Source organism: Dendropsophus ebraccatus, chromosome 6 (assembly GCF_027789765.1).
Source record: "Dendropsophus ebraccatus isolate aDenEbr1 chromosome 6, aDenEbr1.pat, whole genome shotgun sequence".
Lineage (NCBI taxonomy): Eukaryota > Metazoa > Chordata > Amphibia > Anura > Hylidae > Dendropsophus > Dendropsophus ebraccatus.
The window spans coordinates 67,897,868-67,923,554 of record NC_091459.1 but is presented as its reverse complement, the minus strand read 5'-3'; the positions used below and the strand labels follow the sequence as shown (position 1 = coordinate 67,923,554).

General features: G+C 43.2%; 1 protein-coding gene across 8 annotated transcripts in view; it reads right to left on the bottom strand.

The window, feature by feature from the left end:
- The window catches only part of MCF2L2 (MCF.2 cell line derived transforming sequence-like 2), a 304,091-nt gene that overhangs the window by 33,162 nt on the left and 245,242 nt on the right, over positions 1 to 25,687 (bottom strand). For 7 of the 8 annotated variants that reach the window (XM_069975109.1, XM_069975111.1, XM_069975106.1 and 4 more), the window contains exons 17-24: positions 22,185 to 22,300; positions 19,255 to 19,324; positions 12,917 to 13,009; positions 12,089 to 12,181; positions 7,214 to 7,339; positions 4,423 to 4,644; positions 3,942 to 4,034; positions 368 to 446 (exon numbers count right to left, since the gene is read on the bottom strand). In XM_069975109.1, coding sequence (XP_069831210.1) covers positions 368 to 446; positions 3,942 to 4,034; positions 4,423 to 4,644; positions 7,214 to 7,339; positions 12,089 to 12,181; positions 12,917 to 13,009; positions 19,255 to 19,324; positions 22,185 to 22,300 — 892 coding nt within the window. The remainder of the gene's footprint in view (positions 1 to 367; positions 447 to 3,941; positions 4,035 to 4,422; positions 4,645 to 7,213; positions 7,340 to 12,088; positions 12,182 to 12,916; positions 13,010 to 19,254; positions 19,325 to 22,184; positions 22,301 to 25,687) is intronic. The other variant, XM_069975113.1, reaches the window with a different exon arrangement.

Below are 25,687 nucleotides of genomic sequence, written 5' to 3'. Positions count from 1 at the left end.
ACAGCAAACTCCCTCTTAGGGTGCGTTCACACCTACAGGATCTGCAGCAGATTTGATGCTGTGTTCAGTTATTTAAATGAAATCTGCTGCAGAAAATCAGCTGCAGATCCTGTAGGTGTGAATGCACCATTAATGTTTAAATAAGCTGCAGCAGCTGAGGTGTGTGTTATATTATAGGTGTGTATATGTATTGCAGTATCCCCTACTCTCTGCAGCCTTGTGCTTTTATATAGTTAGTAATTCCTTGGGGACTTCTAATATTGCTACAATTTTAAGTAAGGGGTGCAGAACCCCACGTGATATTCTAAAATGTACAGACACACTTGTCTTTTAGATATATACATGCATAGAATAATAACGCAAATACCTCTGCACGCTTCAAGCTGACCAGTCAAAACTTTTCGAATTTGAGAAACCCAAAGATTTTTCAGCTCAACAGTTGATGCCTGAAATGTAAAATAGCAGCTACTAAGTACAGGGAACATGGGCAGGAGCATGTATGAGCCTTCTGATTATTAGTTTTTCAAAAAGCAAGAAGTACTAATGTCCCATATTTAAATACACTGAAGGTACCAATACACCCTCAATAACTGAGGGTCGATCCCCCCTCCCATACACAGGAATGTATAACATGGCCAAGCAATCCTGTGTTCTCTATGGGACTCTGTCTGTGGCTTTTCTTCCCCAAAGCAAAGTGATTTTCGATGACACCCAACCCTTATCTCCACCAACATCATCTGTTGGTGGTCATGCAGGAGAGCCCTATACACTTTATACCATGGGCCGGACCTGTAAGCAGCGAGTACATCCGACAAAAGTATAAAGCCCCTATTACACAGGGCGATTAAGAGGAGCAAACTAGCAGCGACCTGCCAGGGCAGCGCTCACTTGCTCCTCATTTCCTGCTTGCTGCCGGCGCTATTAACCGCGTGGGGAGGCTGTGGGGGGAAGGGCTGCCCGGGCAGCCTATAAAAGATAGCGGCAGTCTGCTGCTGACGCTCCAATTACACAGGGCGACAGCAGCATATCGCTTCTATCTAGATCATTCAGGTTTCAACATGTTGAAAGACAATGATCAGCCGATATCGTCCATGTTGGCTGATCGTTGTCTTCTATTACATGAGACGTTTATCGTCCGTAACGGCCGATAATCGCTTGGTGTAATATGGCCTTCAGCGTAAAGGGACCCTAACAGGCAAGGTTATCCTCACTCCTCTGCAAATATCTTACCTTTTTTATGACCAATTCAAAGGGAAACGTTGATCTGGTCTTATAAAACTTGTAAGTTTATTCAGGAGAGGAAAGAAAGTGGATAAGAAGCCCATCACAGAATTGCTTCTATGGTGGGCTTTAATTATGACAGAAGCTCTAGAACACAAACGATGCATTACAAAGTACAAAGCAAAAATAAATACGGTAATGCTTTTCAAAAGTTTTCAAAGTCTTTACAAAGGTTTCATGTTGTCTATTCACAGGCAGAATGAAACAGGCATACGCTTCCTCACTACAACATACTATGGTTTACTTTTAAGTGCTCTGGTGTGTCAAGGAAATCATAGTTTTAATGATGAACAGGATGCAGTCAAGAAGGATGGTTTCTGCTACTGCTTCCCACATTGCTGGGCTATAAGCTAAGCTGTGCGTACAGGGATAGACCTGTCAGTCAAGCCCGGTGAGGTAGAAAACAGCATCAACTTGGCTGCATACCGAGCTTCTGGCTCATTGCTAAAACTATGATTTCTCTGACATCCCGCAGAATTCCAAAGTACATCATAAGGCAAAAAGTCGACATTGTTAAAGGGGTAGTGCGGCGTTTAACATTTATTCACTAAATAACACACATTACAAAGTTATACAACTTTGTAATGTGTGTTATTTAGGTGAATGGCCCCCTTCCCCGTATTCCCCCCATCCCGGAAGTGTGGTGCAGTATACTTACTCAATTGCTGTCGACCCCAGACGCCATCTTGGGTCGACGACGTCATCTTTGGGAGGCCGGCCGAACCGATCCAGCCATCCTTCATGCCGGCCCCCCTCTGCTGCGTCATCAGCTGCTCAGCTGCGATTGGCTGAGCATAACTATGCTCAGCCAATCATGGCTGGGCAGCTGATGACGCGGCCTCCCCGCTGCCGCGTCATTAGCTGCTTAGCCGCGATTGGCTGAGCAAAACTATGCTCAGCCAATCGCGGCTGAGCAGCTGATGATGCGGCAGAGGGGGCCGGCATGAAGGACGGCTGGAGCGGTTCGGCCTGCCTCCAGTAGATTACGTCATCGACCCAAGATGGCGGCCCGGATCGACAGCAATTGAAGAAGTATACTGCACCCCACTTCCAGGGTGGGGGGAATACGGGGAAGGGGGCCATTCTATAACATTGTATAACTTTGTAATGTGTGTTATTTAATAAATAAATTTTAAATGCCACACTACCCCTTTAACTCAAATAAAAGAAAAATATTTATGGTTATCCACAAAAAAAAAACCTAATTATGCCTATGTTACTCCTTCTTGGGCTTTTATGACGTCCTGATTTATTTGAGGCTCAGACTTCACTAATGATGATCAACATCTAGTCTACATCAAGCTGGTTCCTTCTTGTAGAGAAGATCACAGATCAGCTTTGAATGATGCAGCCTTCTGTCACAAACAGTGTGACTCATGTATCCACCCATTTTATTCTATTTTCAGGCATATAGCTTTTGTGTCTTCAATCCTGGGGCTTTGACATATGAACACACAATTATTCCTCTTTGTGGTTTCAAATGACAACTTTCCTGTTGGAGGCATGTTTTCTCATAAATAGCCTATTTGTTTAAGGTATATTTTACAAAGCAGGGCTGTTCTGCTCTAAACCACTTCTAGACTTCTAGACCAGGACAGTTTTCCCAGTTCTTTTCTCATTTAGTTATTTAAGAATCATTGCATTATACTTTCTGTCATGTATAAGGCTTTATTTTATTTTATTTTTTGTGTTAGTAATATTAAATATTGCACACATTTTCTTATTTTATTTTGTGTTAACTTTTTTAAATTTTACATATTGGTCGTTACATTATAATACACTTGTTTTTACTGATGATGTCCCCTATATGCATTTACCCAATATATATTAGCCCCAGCTAAAGCAGGTATACAGCCCTCTGACATTCACCACAGGGCTGATCTGGGTCTGTTAAGACACTGCCTGTCCTGTAACTACCTAGCAATCACATGATCATCAGGACAGGAAGCATTTTGTTCCCTGCTGTGTATACAGCATTAATTAACCCCAGTGTATACAGTAGGGACACAGTGATGAACTACTGTATCTCTGCCTTCACTCTGCTGACTCTGGCTGTTGTTGACAACTGTTTTTCCACTAATGAAATGGCTCAATCTTAGTGCCACTGCGAACTCTGCTAGGACGATCAGGAGTGTCCTTGCAGAATTGCTGTCCCTGTCATTTGCAAAAACTTCTGACGTGTCTTCAGGACCCCGAAAATCTCTAAAATGAGCCAGGAGAAATGCAGCTTGCTGAAATCTCCATACAGTTGCTAGCGATAGGCCTCAGAGACAATAAAGATAGAATCATCTCCTGCAGTGAGAAAGAGATTGCAGAGAAGAAAAGCACACACAGTGGCATGCTTTTCCCTACTCATTTTAAGGGTCGGGCCTTGTAAAAGGACCCTCAGACACCAACTGATGAAAATGTTTGACATGTCAAAAGTTTTTGCAAATGACTTTAATTACAGGCTGCCCCGGAGTCTATAGGCAGTCCTCAAATTCCTTAAACAGACATTTGTTTTGCGACTTAATGGTGGCTTGTGTGATTACACAAACTAAAGCAAACAAACATCCTGAAATGTGATAATTTTTGCCAGGGGGTATATAAGGTGATGCAAATATGCGACATTAGAAAACTGATGAAGTTCAGGCACCTCGTATTACAGAAACAACCAATACCTGTATAATGTACACTTCTTCTCTGCCATTAAACCAAACTTCAAACTTCTTGTTATCGCCTTTTACATTTTCAGTGATACCGACAGAGCTCATCTGGTTTATCACCAACATAAGAAGAAAGAGGAGAAGAACATGAATAGATTTACCTCACAATAGATGTATGTTTATGGAAGTCTGTAGAGTACAGTCGGCACTGCCGGCCCCGCGACCCAGCAAATGTAGGGTACAGGACGAGACATAGGTAGCTTGTAATCGGGGTGCTCCCAATAAAAAGTAGAGTGCAAATATAGTGGAGAGTAAAGCATGGGGCACTCACCAATAACTTCAAGCTTGACAGTCCTTAATATGTTTATATTCTCAACAAATCATACCTTTCTACAATTGTATGACATAACAGATAACATGGAGTATAAAACAGTGTGACAATTATACACAGTCTTTAGCTTGTGTGTACAAGGAGACATAAGGGAGGGGACATTACCTTCAGTGCATGCTTGAAGCTGTAGGAAGGCGATTTCTCATGTCCTTCTGTGCTTTCCTCCCTTTTCTTACAGAAGAGAAGTGTTTTAGCATAAAGGAAGAGGTGCCTTTGCATAGGCTTGAATCTTGCCAGATCTTTTACTTTATTATGGCCTTTCTTGTGATCAGTCCATACATTAAATGAGCCCTGCATAAGCAGCTTCCCAAGCTCACTAAGATCGCCCTACAAGCAAAAGATACAAATGAAGTCACAATTAGGCCAGAATGCACATTTGAGAAATTTGGCGAAACATGCTGAATCTGGGAGGACCGGACAACTGCTTAAAGCGAATGTACCATCAAGTCTTTTTTTAAACCATGGTTCCTGTGTACGATGCCATTCTATTCACAGGCACCGGGCTGGGGGTGAGGCACTGGAGGCCGGCCGCCCAATGATTCAAATGGAGCCACGTCATAGAGGAGCAGGGGTTTCCTCCCACTGGGGGGTGGCCGGCCCGTCTCCAGTGCTTCACCCCCACTCCAGTGCCCGTGAATAGAATGGCGCCATACACGAGAACAGGGCCACAGTTAAAAAAAAAAGGACTGCAGCACCAGCTTCCCTACACATGAACGCTCATCTGATTTAAAGTGTAACTGTCGTTTAAATTTTTTTGCAGAAATCAATAGTACAGGCGATTTTAAGAAACTTTGTAAGTGAGTTTTCTTAGCCAAAAATGCATTTTTATCATGAAAAAGCAGTTTGAAGCTCTCACCCCTGTCTTGGTTTTCTATGAAGAGAGGAGGGGTGGAGGTAGATGAGGCACCAAAACAGGACAACAAAGAGTTAATTTACAGCTATATCACCAAGCAATTTCCTCTGAAGTCAGCACTGACCTCTCTGACCTCTGAATACCAGCTTTCACACAGCTCCCACTGTGTAATCCTTTGTTCTCTGCTGGCAACTAATCTCCCTACTCCCTCCTCCCCTCTCCATAGGTCAGACAGGGCTCGACTGATGTAAAAGAGTTCCTGATAATGAGCAGTAAATGAGAGAGAGGAGGAAGGGGGGACCTGGGGAAAGTCTATCTGAATGCAGATAATGGCATATTTGCCTAATAAATCCAATTACGAAGTTTCTTAAAATCACCAGGACTATTGATTTCTGCAAACAACAAACAACAGTGACACATTAAGTGTTTTCCCCTGCATGATTGGGGGGGAAGGATAGCTGTCACCCAAATGAACACTTGACTGATAGCTACTAAAGGTGTAAGGGCACCAGACTTCAAACAGACCTGGAACCCCCACTAGTAGCTTTTCCTAATGTCCAGATACAATGCTAGTATTTGAATAAATTTAAAAGGTTTGCTGTAAAACTGATAATCCATACAACACATCTTGATATCTATATTATCATCATCTCTGTTCCAACGTAACGTAACGTTGTTGCAATAAAAGGAGAGTTGTTATTGGTGGCTTATTTTTTTAACAAAATCTTTTTAAATTTCCTTGCAAGTGTAAATATAAAACAAAGTACTTTATATTTCTATAAATATTTCAAAGTACTTTTACAATGGTGTTAATTCTCAGCAGTCGTTTTATTGCCTGGATTTCATACCTCATTGACTTACAGCCAGAACATTTCATTCAATGTGATATACCTGGTTAAGCTTGTTTGGTGATACACAAACATTACTGTAAAAGTCTGTTTACCCAGATTTGTTTTGCTGCTTTCCAGATTACAATTTCAAAATGTTGCTATGAAATTGAAGATCTCCAAACTCCTTCAAAGGCGTTCTGTGAATAGTTTCATGTTGCCTTAAAGGAGAATTCCTGTGAAACTGAAAAAACGGGGGAAGGCAGGGAAGTGCGGGAAAATAATAAACAAAGCAATCTAACCATCTCTGTGCCCCATAGTGCCACTCCCAGGTCCTGTTGACAGCCGCTGGCCACCTGCAGCTCTTCCAGCTGCACTGTCCCAGTCACTGACTGGCTGAGCAGGCAATAGCTCAACCAGGCTATGGCACTGCAGCTGTAATAGCTGGGTACATTATGTACCTGGATTCCAGCCGAAAATTACATCTGGCAGCGGGAATCGGGAGCAAAGCTATGGAGGCACAGGGACAGGTAAGTTTACCTTGTTTATTATTTTCCAACACCCCTTGCCCTCCCCCCTTTTTTCATTTTCACAAGACTTCTCCTTTAACCATGGCAGTATGAAACACTGACCTTTTTTATCACAATGATCTATATTTTAGATAGGCCCTGTCTGTTCTATGGAGAGGGGAGGGGGAGGAGGAAGGAAGGAGAGCAGAGAATAAGGATTACACAGCAGGAATTGTGTGAAAGCTCTATTCAGAGGTCAGAGAGGTCAGTGCTGACCTCAGAGGAGAAAACCCAGTGATGTAGCTTGATATTAGTTCTTTATTGTCCTGTTTCGGTGCCTCATCTCACTTCACCCCTCCCCTCTCCATAGAGAACAATAAAGACAGGAGGAGAGCTTCAAACTACTTTTTCATTATAAAAATGCATTTTTCGGCTAATTAACCCAATTACAAAGTTTCTTAAAATCGCCTGGACTATTGATTTCTGCAAACAAAATGTAAACGACAGTGACTCTTTATAGTGTGCTTGATATCATGATAAACTTTTGACATGTCAGAAAGACATGTCAAAAGTTTTTATGGGTCAGGGTCTGCCTGCTGTGTTTTTTTATCAGTAGTTTTAAAAACTGGGTTTATGTCAAAAACCCAAAAGACATATTGTAATTGTTTGCTATATTTGTGGTTTGTACAACAAAACACAACTAGTACCTCATATCCAGTAATGGCTATTTGGTGCATGGAGTCATTCACAGATTTTATAATATCCAACACTGTTGCAAGAGCTTCTTCTAACTCAGCTGTTCCTTCCGAATTCTTGCTACACTTTAGCATTTCCTATTATGAGAAAGCACAAGCAGGTAATTCTATTATAGTTTATGTTTAGATGATATAATTGCTTTACATTTACAATCCTGTTTACAATGTTGGAATAAAAAATCAATTCTAGTTTCTGTCTTATTGTGTTGCATTAACTCTACCAGACCGGACCTTGAATTTCTATGGCTGCGATTTGTAGATCAGTTCAGGTAAAACAATTGTGAATATCGTCTGCAGTTGTCAGTGGTTAGGGATGGATAGTCCATAACCCTGCGAATGATGTTTAAAAGTGAAAATTTCCAAATCTCTTAGGGGGACATTTATTAAGACCACTCCTCCTCCCCACCTTGCCATGAGCCCCCGCCTTCTCCCTGCGCAACATTGATAAAGTTCCCCCCTTAGATTACTTTCCCCAAGTTTATCTCTAAGACAAACCTGCATGACCACCACAAATATAGTAAAGGTTGGTTTCACGTGGGCTGTGAGTGCCAGTGTTGAACGAGCATAGTGCTTAAAGAGACTCTGTACCCACAATCTGACCCCCCCAAACTGCTTGTACCTTCGGGTAGCTGCTTTTAATCCAAGATCTGTCCTGGGGTGTGTTCGGCAGGTGATGCAGTTATTGTCCTAAAAAAACTTTTTTAAACTTGCAGCCCTGTGCAAAAGGGCTGTGGCCTAGATTGTGTATGCATTAGGCTGGCACAACCTCTCTGTCCCTCCTCCCCAGCCTCCTCTTCATTAGGAATGCTCCAGGCAGATTGTCTCCTATTCATCACCTTTGTCAGCAAGGCACATGGGCTGGATTGTTATGGCACCTGTGCAATGTTCAGAGGAGAAAATGTTCTAGGGGCATTCCTAATAAAGAAGAAGGTGGGGAGGAGGGACGGAGGGGTGGTGCAAAGTAAGGGCACTTATATTGTAGGCCATGGTCGTTTGACACAGGGCTGCCAGTTTAAAAGTTGTTTTTTAGGACAATAACTGCATCACCTGCCGAACGGACCGTAGGACAGATCTTGGATTAAAAGCAGCTATCTGAAGGTACAAGTGGTTTGGGGGGGGGGGGGGGTCAGATTGTAGGTACAGAGTCACTTTAATCAAGCACTTTGCTCGACGAGTGTTTTGTGGTCCTTAGGTTACTGCAAGACACATTAGAACTCTGACAGTAGGACATCAATTGACGGAATACCACCAGAATTCTAATATGGCTTGCAATACCCTAACACATTTTTTCATTCTAAATTTTGTACACTTAGTTTACACATTCCTTCAAGGAGAACCAGCCACCCTCTGCTTTGCCGAGTCTCCCATTGATTTTTATGGAATTTGTTATTCAAGTCAAGAACTTGGGCTCTTGCTCCACCCTGGTGAGCACCTATTGTTTGCACCAGAATAACTGGCCTATTAAGGCTATATTAATGTCTGCAACTAAACAAAAAAGGTTTATGTTAAATACAGAAGGCTGTAATTAAAGTGTACCTGTTGTTATAACTTTTAAAATCTAAATCAACAGTATACGTGATATAAACCATGTTTGCAATTTACATTCATTATTTATGAATGAATGGAGCCGTCATTCTCTATGGGGGTCTCTAGCGGGGGGTCGGCCGGGCTCTGCCCCAGCACGGGGGGGTGACAGGTTCCCTTTAAGGATAGGTTTAAGCTAGGCTGTTCTCTTTTCAGTGAGGTTCTATTGCTTTCTATTATTTCTGCACCTGTATTATGTCTGAATGTTAGGGATGGTCCGAACCCGCCGAGGTTCGGGTTCGGCTGAACCCGAACGCTCGGCATTGGATTACCGCTGTCTGCCCGCTTCATGCAGCGGGCGGATACAGCAGGAGGACCGTCTAGAAAACTGGGATACAGCCTATGGCTATGGCTGTATCCCAGTTTTCCAGGCGTTCCTCTCGCTGGATCCGCCCACTGCACGGAGCGGGCAGACAGCGGTAATCATTGCGGATGGTTCGGGTTCGTACGAACTCCGTACGAACTCAGTTTGGACCATCCCTACTAAATGGTCATCTAATGACCTGAACAAATAACATCATCACTGTTAAACAACAAATGTTTATTATGCTGTTAAACAGAGGTATTCAGGTTTCTGCTTTCTTTAGCCTTCTTTTTTTTTGTAAACTAAAAACTCTTAATAGGAAGTATAGTCTATTTCCATTTTTCCTATGTACAGGGTTGTTTGGGGCGTAAGTTTTTGTGTCACAATCTCTCATTTGTATTAGTATCAGATTTGTTAATATTTGTTTTAAATTGTTCTTTTTATTCATTTTTTGATAGATAATATGACAAAAAACAGCAATCCTGGCGTGTTTTTTGTATTTTCGTTTACACTATTTACCATACAGGAATAATATCCTAATAGACTGGACAATTGCAAACACTATGGGGGATATTTACTAACAAATCTAAAAACACGATTTTGTCAAAGATATTTTGGCATAATTTCCAATCTATTGTGTTAGTCAAATTTATGTAAATTGTCTAATAGCAGAGTAAATGTGTCTTAAAAATAATGGTCTTTTAATTAGTCTAATAAATTCACCTGGTTCGGAGCTGACGTAGCGATGCGCCAATATATGCGACTTTTTAAAAAACTGAGCAGTTAATAAATTTAGCCAAAAAAGAATTCTGGCGCACTTTCGATCTAATTAACAAAAAAAAATCTAATTCAAAAAGTCGCATCTAATTTGGATAGTCTTGTCTAAAAAAGCTTCATAAATTCATATTAGATTTATTTTGAGCGCAAACTAGATATATTAGAATAAAAACAGGCACAATTAGTTTGATAAATGTTCCCCTCTGATATTTCATATGTTTTCTTATTTTTTTATTTTTCAATATTTTATTTGTAAACTGGTAAAGGGGGTTGATTCAAACTTTTATTGGGGGAGGGGATTTGTCATATTAATAAAAAAAAAAAACCACTCAGCTCAGGTCACTGACACTTGCAATCAGCAGCATTTAAGGCTTTAAGGACAGGCGGCAGTGCAATTGCTACTGCCCGTCATGTAAAGTGAGGACCTCACCTTCTATGAAGAAGGCTCAGCCCCTGACTTCGCTTCATAGACCCCTTAGACTTAATGGTGTACCATAATGTCATGGGTTCCTAAAGGGCATGTGTCACTTAAATGTGCAGCAATCCATCTTAGTATTCATGTGATTTTTGGAGTGGACTTTAAATGGACTGGTATTTGAGTAAGGGCCCTGGAAGACAACGGATGCTAAAGTCCTGATGAAATTACACTTTGATCTCTTTTAGTGGACATTTACACCTTGAAGGAAGCCGGAAACTGTGTGTGTCTCTCTGTTTCTACTAAACACTGGTACATGAAACAAAGTCCTGTGTGGAGATAGCATTGAAGCAGTACTAGCTAAGCAACTGAAAAAGCATTAGCTGCTCTATGTCCTGGAGCAAGTATTTACATGTAACCTCCTTCAATTACCGCTAGAGTACTCTGGTTTGAGCATAATAAAACCATTACAAAGTTAGAGTTAACCAGTGCCTAATTATTGTGACTATTTTTTAAATATCAGTATCACCTTGAAACCACCAGCTCATGGGGACAGCAATGGGGATGTTTTGTGAACCCTCATATGCTAATCTTCTTCTGAGTTAGTGTGAAGACAAATATATTATCCCACTTATTTAAATAAGAGGGATAAATACAAAAAATCTAAATCTAAGAATGTGAAGCAGCTCCTGTTTGTCAATATAGTTAGATGCATGGGTACGTAGGGAAAACAGATTTATGCTATAAGGCCAGTTAAGGCTGTGAGTTCCGCAGCTAAATCTGCTGCAATGCTCTGTAGTCTTTTCTTTTGAATCTACATTTTCGCAGTGCATTTTCATTCCACTGCGAGAATGTAGCCCCTACCCACTGCAGCACACTGCTTGGCTAAGCTGGAGCCGGGAGCTGGAGAAGCAGGCAGGAGCACAGAAAGGTAATGTATTAGGCAGGGTTAAGTGGGCAGGGGCTATATTCTTGCACAGAATGAAAATCCGCTGCTAAAATGTAGATTTAAAGGAAATTAAACTACAGAGCATTGCAGCGGATTGTGCTGCGGAACTCACAGAAAATAATTTTCATGTAGTAGGAAAACCTGATGGCTAATAACAAACTCAAAATGCTCCCCTAACAAAACTTGCATTAACATACAAGGGATGAAAAAAAATCCAAACTATACTCTTCCACACAGTTTATTGAAAACCCATAAACTTGTATTGGATAAACTTGTATTGTGGCTAGACTACAAGGATTATTAAAGTATGAGGACTGTAAGGCTTCTAAACTGAATTCAGTGCCGGTTGACATGACTGTCTTAAGTACAAAACAAGAGGCTAAAAAAAATATCAAAATCAACCATCCAGTTGTAAAAATTACATATAATTATCAAATATAACTTGCTAATATCAGATAAAAATATAGATGGCAGTGTCCCAGTATCTGTTCCAATGACAGGTCCTTTGTAAATGTATTAAATGTTACCAAATACATACAATAGTAGTACATTAGTATATTAGCTGTATTGTAGTGGACCATTTGATAAGGTGGCAGATTGGAAGCAAATAATTAAAATGAGAGAATACAGGTTATAAAGCACAGTAAAACCGGATGTAAAAACCACATGCCAACAGAGTGTGCGCTTTTTGTTTTAATGTCTTTGTTTTAGTGATACAGCTAACAATTATACCACTTTGTCATTGGTTGCCTGTGGGCACAGAATGACTGTTCTATTTACAAAGGCTTGAAAATATACCTTTAAAAGCAACTGATACTTTGTGATTCTCTGGACTGGTTTCAAAAGATAGGCATCTAAAGAAAGTTTGTGATCCAGTTTTCTTTGACATTCCTTTAAGACAAAAAACAAATACAGTGTAAAACTATAAAAGCTATACAAACAATGTATCTACCCTTAAAAGACCAAGGCTCATATATGCCTCCGTGTCCAGTTCATGTTTAACAGTATTGTCAATTTCTATTTAAAGGGTTTTTCCAGGCATTTAATATTATTGCCGTACCTTAAGTCTGATGTCTGGTTATAAATATCTGACTGGCAGGGTGCAAACACTACAGCTCTTGGGGCTACATTGTCTGTACAATTCCCATGTCAGTCAACAGGAGTTATGCAAATGGTGTAAGTCACCAGTTTTGGATGTTTTTGACTTCCTAACCTACCCAGAAGGGGCAGGGGAGCCCTTAATCTGAAGATAGGTGCAGGTAGCAGAGGTGGGACCCACATCTAGGAGATTTATGGCATATCCTGTGGACAGCAGCATTTTGATAATTTTTGATAATAAGAGCAACACATAAACAAAGGTTTGCAATTGCATTCTTTCTCCCCTCTTTGCTGTTGGAGTGATCTTAATAAGACAACCACTCCCATGAAAAGTAACAACAGTTCTAAACTTCTACATGTGTAGTCAATTTGTCTAACCAAGGAGTCCTTTAAATATAAACACATACTCTATCTATCTATCTATCTATCTATCTATCTATCTATCTCCTATCTATCTATCTATCTATCTATCTATCTATCTATCTATCTATCTATAAAAAAGGTATATCATTTTAAAACACACCATACCTGGAAGAAAATGCTTTCAGCACATTGTCTCCAAAGGGCTTCAGATCTTGGCTTATTTTGGCAATATTTTTCATAAATCTGAAGATCCTCCTTCTACAATAAAAAGTGAAATATAATTATTCTCATAAAATACATGAATAAAATTAACTGCAGTAAGCAAAACAGGATGTCGATTCTAGAGAAGTATCTATAAATAAGAAGTGCAGACAGGAAGCTGAAGGCCCAATCAAGAAATTCCAACTTGACCTGTATTTTAGCTTTCTTGAATCAGAAAATGCAGTGCGCTGTGTAAATAGAGCAGTAGCTATGGTAACCAGGATTCCCTTTAAGCTGCACGGCCGCTCAGCTCAAAGGGATGCCCCGCTCACTGCTTCAGGTCGCCCACTCAGCGGCACAAAACAAGGGGCCAAACTTTGGGGAGCGGATTATAATGTGGGCGGTTTGGGGCGGCTGCCCGGGGCCCAAGGCTCTGGGGGGGCCCATGTCACGCCGCCATCATTATAATCCGCCACTGCACTCTCTTGTGACCGCAAGCATTGTTTTGCTTGCGGTCACAAGAGTCTGGCTGTCCCCAGCTGATGCGCGGCTTCCGGGGGTGTCCCGTCCTTTCCCTGGCAGCGCGCGCATCAGAGAGCTCCCCGTGCGCCTGTGGCTGTGACTTCCAGCGCACGGGGAGCTCTCTGATGCGCGCACTGATGGGGATAAGACAGGACACCCCCGGGGGGAAGAGGGGGACCATCTTTAAGGGGGGAAGAGGGGGGCCAGCTGACATCCTCTGTGCTGCTGTGACCTCCCCTATCGATCAGCACCCTCCTCTCCCGACATCCTCTGTGCTGCTGGGACCCTGCAACCTCCCATATAAGATCAGCAGCCTCCCCTCCTGACATCCTCTGTGCTGCTGGGACCCCTGCGACTTCCCCTATAAGATCAGCACCCTCCTCTCCTGACATCCTCTGTGCTGCTGTGACCCTGTGACCTCCCCTATAAGATCAGCACCCTCCTCTCCTGACATCCTCTGTGCTGCTGGGACCCCTGCGACTTCCCCTATAAGATCAGCACCCTCCTCTCCTGACATCCTCTGTGCTGCTGTGACCCTGTGACCTCCCCTATAAGATCAGCACCCTCCTCTCCTGACATCCTCTGTGCTGCTGGGACCCCTGCGACTTCCCCTATAAGATCAGCACCCTCCTCTCCTGACATCCTCCGTGCTGCTGTGACCCTGCGACTTCCCCTATAAGATCAGCACCCTCCTCTTCTGACATCCTCTGTGCTGCTGGGACCCCTGTGACTTCCCCTATAAGATCAGTACCCTCCTCTCCTGACATCCTCTGTGCTGCTGTGACCCTGCGACTTCCCCTATAAGATCAGCACCCTCCTCTCCTGACATCCTCTGTGCTGCTGTGACCCTGTGACCTCCCCTATAAGATCAGCGCCCTCCTCTTCTGACATCCTCTGTGCTGCTCGGACCTCTCCTATAAATCAGCACCCTCCTCTCCTGACATCCTCTGTGCTGCTGTGACCCCCCCTATAGATTAGCACCCTCCTCTCTTGACATCCTCTGTGCTGCTGGGACCTCTCCTATAGGATTAGCACCCTCCTCTCCTGAGATCCTCTGTGCTGCTGGAACCTCCCCTATATGATCAGCTCCCTCCTCTCCTGACATCCTCTGTGCTGCTGGGACTTCTCCTATAGGAATAGCACCCTCCTCTCCTGAGATCCTCTGTGCTGCTGGGACCTCCCCTATAAGATCAGCCCTCTCCTGACAACCTCTGTGCACCTGTGACCTTGGGGGGGGGGGGGGTTAGCAACAGCAGGAAACCAGGTGGCAATATGTTTATTGGGGGCAACACCGGGTAAACAAGTGGCAATATGTTTATTGGGGGCAGCGGAGGTGGGGTGAACAATGCTTACTGGGGGTAGGAGCAAGGGACCAAACATTATGTTTATTGGGACCAGCAGGGAGGGGAGGCAGGCAGTGTTTATTGGGGACAGCGTGGGGGGGTGGGGGCGGCAGTAGCGGATTATAATGTGGGTGGATTGACCGGGGGGGCAAGGTTGGGTGGACAGCCCGGGGCCCAGGGTACATTTAATCCGTCACTGCGAGGGGTTAATGCAAGGGGCCCCTGGGGGGTGTTTACTATACTAGGTGCATCCAAGTGGGAGGGGGGGTTATACTGGAGGCATCCAAGGGGAAGAGGGGGAGTTATACTGGGTGCAACCAAGGGGGGGGGGGGGGTTATACTAGGCTGCATCCAAGGGAGAGGAGGGAATTATACTAGGGGTAACAGAGGACAGGTGAGTGGGAATTTTTTCTAACTTAGACTTTGCACAGACAAGGGGCCAAACTTTGGGGACAGAGGGGTCAGTGGCGGATTATAATGTGGGCAGTTTGGGCGGCCGCCCGGGGCCCGAGGCTCCGGGGGGCCCATGCCACGCCGCTGACATTATAATCCCCCACTGCACTCTCTTGTGACCGCAAGCATTGTTTTGCTTGCGGTCACAAGAGTCTGGCTGTCCCCGGCTGATGCGCGGCTGCCGGGGGTGTCCTGTTCTTTCCCCGGCAGCGCGCATCAGAGAGCTCCCCAAGCGCCTGTGGCTGTGACTTCCGGTGCACGGGGAGCTCTCTGATGCGCGCACTGCTGGGGATGACAGGACACCCCCGGGGGGACCATCTATAAGGAGAGAAAAGGGGGACCATCTATAAGAGGGGGCTATCTATAAGGGGGGAAGAGGGGGACCATCTATAAGGGGGGAAGAGGGGGCCTGCTGACATCCTCTGTGCTGCTGTGACCTCCCCTATAGATCAGCACCCTCCTCTCCCGACATCCTCTGTGCTGCTGGGACCCTGCGACCTCCCCTATAAGATCAGCACCCTCCTCTCCTGACATCCTCTTTGCTGCTGTGATCCTGTGACCTCCCCTATAAGATCAGTGCCCTCCTCTCTTGACATCCTCTGTGCTGCTCGGACCTCTCCTATAGATCAGCACCCTCCTCTCCTGACATCCTCTGTGCTGCTGTGACTTCCCCTATAGATCAGCACCCTCCTGTCCTGACATCCTCTGTGCTGCTGGGACCTCTCCTATAGGATTAGCACCCTCCTCTCCTGACACCCTCTGTGCTGCTGGGACCTCCCCTATAGGAATAGCACCCTCCTCTCCTGAGATCCTCTGTGCTGCTGGGACCTCCCCTATATGATCAGCACCCTCCTCTCCTGACATCCTCTGTACTGCTGGGACCTCTCCTTTAGGAATAGCACCCTCCTCTCCTGAGATCCTCTGTGCTGCTGGGACCTCCCCTATAAGATCAGTCCCCTCCGACAACCTCTGTGCAGCTGTGACCTTGGGGGGGGGGGGGGGCAACAGCAGGAAACCAGGTGGCAATATGTTTACTGGGGGCAACAGCGGGTGAACAAGTGGCAATATGTTTATTGGGGGCAGCGGAGGTGGGGTGGACAATACCCTCTCCTGATAGTATGTAAGTTAATGCATGCGAGCAGGGACCTCACTCCTCATGTATGGATAACTATATGTATCTCTCTGTAATGTATATTTTTTGTCTATGTATGTACCCCAAAAATTGTAAAGTGCTGCGGAATCTGGCGCTATATAAATAAAAATCATTATTATTATTATTACTGGGGGTAGCAGCAAGGGACCAAACATTATGTTTATTGGGGCCAGCAGGGAGGGGAGGCAGGCAGTGTTTATTGGGGACAGCGTGGGGGGTAAGGGGGCAGTAGCGGATTATAATGTGGGCGGATTGACCGGGGGGGGGCCAGGTTGGGTGGACAGCCCGGGGCCCAGGGTACATTTAATCCGTCACTGCGAGGGGTTAATGCAAGGGGCCCCTGAGGGGGGTGTTTGCTATACTAGGTGCATCCAAGGGGGAGGGAGGTTATACTGGGGGCATCCAAGGGGAAGAGGGGGGAGTTATACTGGGTGCAACCGGGGGGGGGGGGGAGACATACTAGGCTGCATCCAAGGGAGAGGAGGGAGTTATACTAGGGGTAACCAAGGGGGGGGGGGCGGGGGGTTATACTAGGCTGCATCGAAGGGGGAGGAGGAAAATATACTATAGTCATCCAAGGGGGAGGGGAAAGTTATACCAGGGTCATCCAAGGGGGGGGAGTTATACTAGGGGCATCCAAGGGGGAGAGGGGGAGTTATACTGGGGGCATACGAGGGAGAGGGGAGAGTTTTACTAGGGGCATCTAAGGGGGGAGAGGGGGAGTTATACTTGGGGCATCCAAGAGGGAGGGGGTGAATTATACTAGGGGCATCCAAGAGGGAGGGGGTGAATTATACTAGGGGCATCCAAGAGCAAGGGGGGAGTTAAATTAGGGGCATCGAAGAGGGAGGGGAGGGGTTATACTAGGGGCATCAGGGAGTTATACTAGGGGCATCCAAGGGGGAGGGGTTATACTGAGGGCATCCAAGGGGGAGGGGGAAGTTATACTAGGGGAATCCTGGAGGGGGGAGGGGTTAACTAAAATAGCCAGGGCATCATAGAAGTAGTAGTGGTTACAATTACAATACTAGGGGCATCCTGGAAGGGGGTTTAATTACAATACCAGGGGCATTTGGGAGGGGGCAGGTGTTAACTATAATACTGGGGGCATCCTGACAATGGAGGAGTTAATAATACTAACGGAATCCTGGAGGGGCCTTAAAAATATACAGGGGCACAGAGGGGCTTAACTACTATATGTGCTGCAGCAAGGAACCTAAAATGTTTTTCTCGCAGATTCTGGAAAGAGTATTTGTGGCCAGGAGAAGCCTTCAAGATGGCCCGTCCTGGTTGGAAAGGAAAAATTAGCGACCAGAGACCAGAGAACCAGCATTGGTTCAGAAGAAGATTGCTGCACAATACACTGGGCAATTCCATTGCCTAAGGCATCACAGCATAGATTAGAGACCAATACAGTTTACCCCTAAGGTGCCACAGACAGTAGATATTGCAGCATTTATAATGCGTTTGACAGAAAAAAGGGCCATCACTGTCCGCCCATTGGCTAAACAGTGGTTAAAGGCTGAAATAATCATGCAGCTGGTTTCCTTGACTTTGGTACAAATTTGAGAGAAATAAATGTCACATAGGCATTATGTACAGAGCCTATATAGGTATATCAGAATAGCTCCCTACATGCAGCACATAATGGTAAAATATAAAGAAGCACAGAGACCTATACAGCCTCAATGCTGTGTACTCGTTACTTTCTTAATAACTGAGGATTAGGTTAGGTTATTTTTTTTTTTTTTATAGAGGACCATTCTGTTATTATTACAGTTCCAACAAGTAAAAGCATGCAACTGAAGGAGAATTTACTTTATTCTATATATATCAAGAAAAATATTCTATAAATGGTGAGAAACGTCAAGTTTTCATTTGTTGACTTTACTGCTGTTCCTGTATTGGTCTAAAAAGATCCACATGTATAACACTTTCTGTTAAATTCAGGTACTCTACAGATTGTTAGTAATGCAGTATACGAATAGATTAACTTAAAGTAACTCCACCTAGTAATAGCAGTCTAATCTGTTACACCCTCTATATAATTAAGAAGAGAGATAAGAGAGAGGACATGCAAGCTTTTGTATGGACTACTGTCATATTTAGCAGACTTACAATCTGATATACAGTGTGACTTATTGTTCAGGACTTTGCAATATTTACCTGTTAAACATCAGAGGTATATACAATGGAAAGGGGTAGAAGTGTCATCTCATGCTATTATAGATATGCTGTACATCATTCCTAAGTAAAAAACAAACAAACATGTGGCCCAAAAGATTATATCTATTCTAGATAGAATCCCAAGCATATAGAGGATTCCTTATTTAATAGGTCTCTTAGGGTATTTGACCTCTGGTTCTGGAATTTGGCCTCATTGTCACTAGAAGAAAGATTTTCTGTTAAGATTTTATTTATCTGCTTGGCTCCTGTGCCCCTTTTTTTATTATTATTTTACTTCTATTCTAAGCTCTGCCCGCCTTCCACATAACAGACAAGGTTATCTGCTAGATTTAACAACTGTGTTTTTATGCCCTGTGCCTTCTTCTAGCCCTGATCATCTGCGGCCCTGAGTCCATCCTGGTCCCAGAATAATAGTATTTATTTCTTTAGTTTAAGGGAGACTGTGATGTAGGCTGGAGGAGCTGGTTACAGGAGGTGATGTAGGCTGAAGGGGCTAGTCAGAGGGCATCACTCAGGGGAGGGGGCAGAGAAAGGGAAAGACAAAGAGAGAGGGAGAGAGGAAGAGAAAAAGAGGGAGAGGGAGGAAGATAAAGAGAGAGAGAGATAGGGAGGAGCTGGAGCCAATACAAAATAGATTAGCTTACCCTTTTTAAAAAGCACCTTCCAAGAGAATCTGCATCTTCAATGCACTTTTCCAATTCTTTTAAAAAAGTTCTACATTAAGAAACAGAAGGAATAAAAGCCAATGTATGTGCACATATTGTGCCCAAGGTATGTGCTGAATACATTATTCACAAGATCAGAAACTAAGAGGATATCTGGGACAATGGCTACCTGGATGTTCACTTAAAGTGTCACTGTTGTTATAACTTTCAAAATCTAAATCAATAGTAAATGTGATATAAAGCAAGTTTGCAATATACAGTCATTATTTTTTTGTTGTTATCATGCTGCAAAACAAAGCTAAATTTACCAGAAATCCAGGAGGCAGATTTTCTGACATGTGCTGGTTGAACAAACAGACTAAACACAGGAATTCCGGCGAGTACAGAGAGTCACGGCTCAATATGTCTGTCAATCACATGACTGCCTTCTCTCTGTGAGTGTTTAGATGACCTGGGATACACAGGACTTTCTGTTTTCTGACTGTTTCCTGTTTCTTGAGAAAGAAGAGTCAGAAAACAGGAAGTGCCGTTTTCCATGATAACTAAAAAAAAAAAAGTATTGAATGTAACTTGCAAACTTGCTTTATATCACATCTACTGTTGATTGAGATTTAGAAAGTTATAACGACAGTGACACTTTAAAGTGGACAAGATTTGCAAAAATCTGTCCAAGTAGCAGTTTAAAATATATAATTTTGTGTTTGAATTATTGAAGAAGCATTTCACAAAATGTTTTTATGTTTTTATTGGCCCCTGCTAGGTGCTGGCGCGTATACTCACCACAGGTGATCGGTGTCCCGCAGTGCGGCTTCGTTCCAGTCCCGCGGCGCCATTCACGTCATCCACTGCTGTGACCCCTTTTCTATCTCCAGTAATTGAATGCTGGCAGCCACACTTTACAACACATTCTCTATGGGAGCGTGTGCCTTCTGGCGTTGAATCACAGGAGACAGAAGAGGGGTCAAAGCAGCGGATGACAAGAACAGCGCTACGGGACCGGAACAAAGCCATGCCGCAGGACACCGATCACCTGTGGTGATTATACACTCCAGCACCTAGCAGGGGGGGCAATAAAAAAAATTTGCAGTGTCCTGAACCCTGAACCCTGAACACAGGTATATCTTAGGTTTGTTCAGCTCCACCCGCCTTGCTTGCTATGCTTTTGCCAGCTTCAGGGTTAACCCTGCTGCTGCTCAGGTGATCTGTGTTCACGATCAGGTACTGGAGTCCCTGATCCTCCATAAATATTAATTCGTGCTGGCTATTAGTGTTTCTTGCTAGGCTAAGCGTTTCTTTGCTGTGACCTGCAGTTCTCCGACCCTTCGCTTGTTCTCTGACTTCCCTGTTTGCTGCCTGCCTTAATCATATTGCGTGAACCTTGACTACCTGACTGCCTCTGATTTTGTACTTTTGCTGCCCTCTGTTGCTGACCTGGGTTGTCCACTAAGTATTATTGTGTTTGTTTGTCTGTCTGTGTTTTGTGTACCACCTATATCAGTGCAGGAACCATCTTCATGGTTGTCCGCAGCTGTCTAGGGCTGTCAGTGGCAAGTAGGCAGGGATAATGGGTGGGAACAGAGCAGGGCTTACTGTCCATGTCCTTGTCTTTCTCACTGGTTGTCATTGAACGAGCTACCAGTAGATATATTTTCTGACCATTACTTTAAGTGCAAAAACCACAGTTGATTGTATATATTTACTACACTATACAATGTCTACAAATAAAAATAGTATAAATGGAAACTTACCTTCTGTCTGTGCATAAAGCTAAAAAGGGGATCCATGTTGGTAGACAACCAGTGGATAAACATGAATGGCACATCTAACTGATATGAACTAAATTTTTAAGGTGGGAAACCCAGTTTAATTTAATCATGTAAAAACCACACAATTTATTTTCCCATGTTTACTAAAAGTGAGAAAGAAACCTACAAAAAGCGAACAGCTGAATTTTTTAAGCTGATTTTTTATACAATGCATTGTCAGATTCAATACACAAAAGACACCAATGGTTCCCTGACAAATTACTTTAACTTGGTCAGTCAGGGATTTACCATGGTGTCCGTTGTTCTGACAGGAAAAATAGCACTTCATGCTCCCTTGGATATACTTGTTCGCAACATCTTTTTACTAGGGGTACTTGAAAAGGTTAGGAAACCAGGTCAAGCATGTGTTTTGGATTCAATATGCTTGCTCCAATGAAGTAAATATGCAGCCAAAGGCATCTGGTGATGCGCCTTCTTCCTCTCTCTCAATTGAAATAAACTTGTATTTTGGGCCATGCTAAGCCTTTATGTATATGATGAGGTAAGGAAAGTAGGTGTGGGCTGAAAAGCATGTTTTATGTATCCACCACTAGGTATACTACTAATGAGCTAATTGTGAAAAAATAATCTGCCGTCATCCACACATCTCACCGTGTGATAGGAAACGGGCAGCTGATGCCCTTCTTATATGGCCTTAAGTACTATGGGACAGACTTACTAAAGAACAGCCATTCATACACTGGTGTAGATTTCAGCAACAATTGATGCCAGTCTCTGACATAGTTATAGTAAATCCTCTGGCTTACTGGAGGCCATACCCCCTCAGCTAAGTCCACCCACTTTTTCTGAAAGTAACATGAGCAGGGCTATCTTTTTTACCCCAGAAAACTGAAATACATAATTTAGTAAGTCCCCTCACCCCCAATGTCCACTACAAAACTGTCATTGCATCTGGGGTCTGGTCTGGTAGCCAGTGTTTTAGTCTATTACTGCCTATTCATAGTATTCATTCCCTTTTGTTTAGTTCCCAATGTTCTCTTCTTTGCTTTATTGCTTTACATTTCAAAAATGATTTTAAATGACAATATATATATATATATATATATATATATATATATACACACACACACACACAGTACATACCTTTTATGAAATTCATAGATTTCAGGAAGGTTTCCAAAAAGGACATCTTTGTTATTCTGTAATACCACAGGAATCAAAGGGTTCATTTCAGGATTTTCCAGTGCTGATGCATAACCCTGCAGTCAACAACAGGTATAGAACAGTCTATATTTAACAATCTGTGTCCAAAAGTCTTCAACTAAAAATTTGCTTCTGGAATATGCAATTGCATTAAAATAATAGCTTTGTACTTTGTTTTGACCTATAAAATGTTATTTTCTGAACAAGCCCAAAATGTTCACACAAAAGGAAGCATGGCTTCATGCTTTAGGTGGACTAATTGGCCTTTTGGTGTGTCTTTAATTGAAAAGTCAAAATTTAATAGTAAAAACAGTGAATGGATGGTGAAAATCTGAACAACTAAAAAATAACGTCTGGTATTTGCAAAACAGGTCCAAAATAATTGTTATAATCATTATTTTGACATCGGTCCAGACAACTTCCATTAGTTAATACATTGTGTGCATTGTACGCCCTACAATTCCATTGACTTCAATGCATTGCATGGAAGTTAATCAAATTGCTGCAAAAACGGATATCTTTTTAAATAAAAAAAGCGGGTGTCTGTTTTTTGAACGTCCTGTAAACATAGCCATGCAGAGTTTTTATTTATTAGTGAATTGTGAAAAGGTTAATTCATTTGGATTTCAATTAGCTTTCATAAAACACAATTTACACTTTTTTTGTTTATTTCCCCCTGAGAAATTAAAGGGGTAGTGCGGCGCTCAGAAATTATTCACAGAATAACACACATTACAAAGTTATACAACTTTGTAATGTATGTTATGTCTGTGAATGGCCCCCTTCCCCGTGTCCCACCACCCCCACCCGTGTACCCGGAAGTGTGGTGCGCTATACATACCTGTCACGTGCCGACACCAGTCTTCTATCTTCATTCAGCGACGTCTTCTTCGGGCGGACGGCGAACAGCTCCGACTGTTCCGAATGCCGTCCGTCCTCTGCAGCGTCATCCGATGCTCAGCCGCGATTGGCTGAGCATAACTGTGCTCAGCCAATCACGGCTGAACACAGTTGTGATGCGGCGGAGGGGGGACGGGCGGCAGCGACTTGGCCGTCCGTCTGAAGATGACGTTTGGCACAAGATGGCGGACGGCCCTCGACACGGATCAGGTAATGTATAATGCACCACACTTCCAGGTACACAGGTGGGGGTGGGGGGACACGGGGAACGGGGCGATTCACAGACATAACATACATTACAAAGTTGTATAACTTTGTAACGTGTGTTATTCTGTGAATAATTTCTGAGCGCCGCACTACCCCTTTAAAGTGTACCTGTCACGACGGTCCGCTTCTGGCGAGATCTTCTGTTAATCTGGAAGTTACAATATCCATGAATACAGATACAGTAGGCAATAACACCATAATGCGCGCAACCCCTATTGGATGCAATGGGGGTCGTGTACATTATGGTCTCATTGCATATTCGTATCCATGGGGACCTCAACTGACGGATTAACAGATCCACTGATCCAGAAGTTGAGACAGGTGCACTTTAACATATCAGAGGAATATAAAACAATATGTCAATCATTAAAATAAATCATTTCCCTTTGTTTGAGGGATTATTCATAATGCCAAAATGTTCATCTATTAAATAAACATTGTTTTGTCTCATATCTATTATTACATACCATCACTGTTACATGTGTCTAAATGCATTGGAGGATATTTATTTATTTAAGATTATCTTGTCAGCACTACTAGGTCACCACACCAGCAGTGTGCCATATACCGACAAAATACATAGCTTGAGTATCAGGCTTTTATAGCCTAGGGGTACTTCTGAGAAAAAAAAAATTACTTCTCCATTACTTATCAGTTGCTGTACGTCCTGCAGGAAGCAATGCATTATTTTCAGCCTGACACCATGCTCTCTGCTGCCACCTCTGTATGTGACAGGAACTATCCAGAGCAGGAGAGATTTTTATAGGGATTTGCTAATGCTCTGGGCAGTTCCTAGACAGAGGAGGTAGCAGGGGGTACCATGTCAGACCGGAAAGAATACACCACTTTCTGCAGGACATATAGCAGCTGACAACTAAGTACTGGAAGTGTTTTTAAAATTGAAGTAATTTACAAATCTGTTTACATTTCGGAGTACCACTTTAATGTTTGGAAATACATTACTTTAAATCCAGGATTTGAAAAACATAGCTGATTTCTTCCAAAAACAGCACTACAACTGAGCTGCAAAACCACACCAAAACTGAGGACAGTCTGCAGCTTATTTGATTCAATATTTCCGACATAGTGGATAGTAGACAAGATTATAGGCAGAGTTAGTGGTAGGAGTGCGTTTTTAGCTACTTCAGTCACTTTTTGATTTATTTGTTTTATGAAGTAACCATTACACGCTATATTTTAGATAAGAGGAGTTAAAGCGTAACTGTCATTTCAGGGCCATTTTTTTGAAAACATTAAATATCAACAGTTCAAGCGATTTTAAGAAACTCTGTAATAGGTTTTATAAACCAAAAGAGTTTCCTTCTGTACTGAAAAAGCAATCTCCCAGCCTCCCCCTCACTTCAAAAGCAGCAGGATTTCTGTCTCCATTATGTGGCTATGGAGAGGGGAGGGGCTGTTAGGAGTGACTGAGCACGGAGCAGTCCTGCAAAGCACAACACCCTGCAATCTTCTCTCAGTAAGTTTATAGATAAGCACTGACCTTTCTGAAACCTGAATCCAGCGTTTTAGGTGCCCAGACAGTCTACAAACAGCTGACCTTCATGTCACCTCTTCCTGCTCCCTCATCTCCCTCAGCCCCTCCCCCCTTCATAGGCTTACAATGGAGAGAGCAGAGCCCGTCTTCACTGGCTTCTCTGTAATGAAGACGTGTTTGCCTGATAATGCACAGATAAGAAGTCAGGGGGGGAGGCTGGGAGATTGCTTCTTGAGTACAGAAGGAGGCTTTTTTGGCTGATAAAACCTATTACAGAGTTTCTTAAAATCGCTTATACTACTGATTTCTGCAATAAAAAAAAATATGACAGTTACGCTTTAAGGAAGGTTGTGTATTTGGTTCATTGGCCCTAATGGAGTGTGTTTTCCTGCCACTATTATGATGTCCTGCTTCGCATTCAACCAATCACAGAGCAGAGCCAGGAACAGGATGTAACCAGAAGAAGGAAGACCAGCACAGGTGCAGAGACCAGAAGATATAGCAACTTCAGCCCCAGAGGTGAAGTAAATTTGTTGAAAGACATAGAAAGACAATGATCAGCCGACATTGTGCATGTCAGGTAATCGTTGCCTTTTATTACACAAATCGATTACTGGCCTTAATGGCGATAATCAGATAATACTTGCTTCGTGTAATAGGGTCTTAACATAAAGATGTGCACTAAGGTAATACAGAAATCTTGTAGGTCATGTTGTCTTCTCTCTGGTAACAGTGACAAATAACTGATGCTATCTATGTGGACTGCATAGCTTTCATAGTC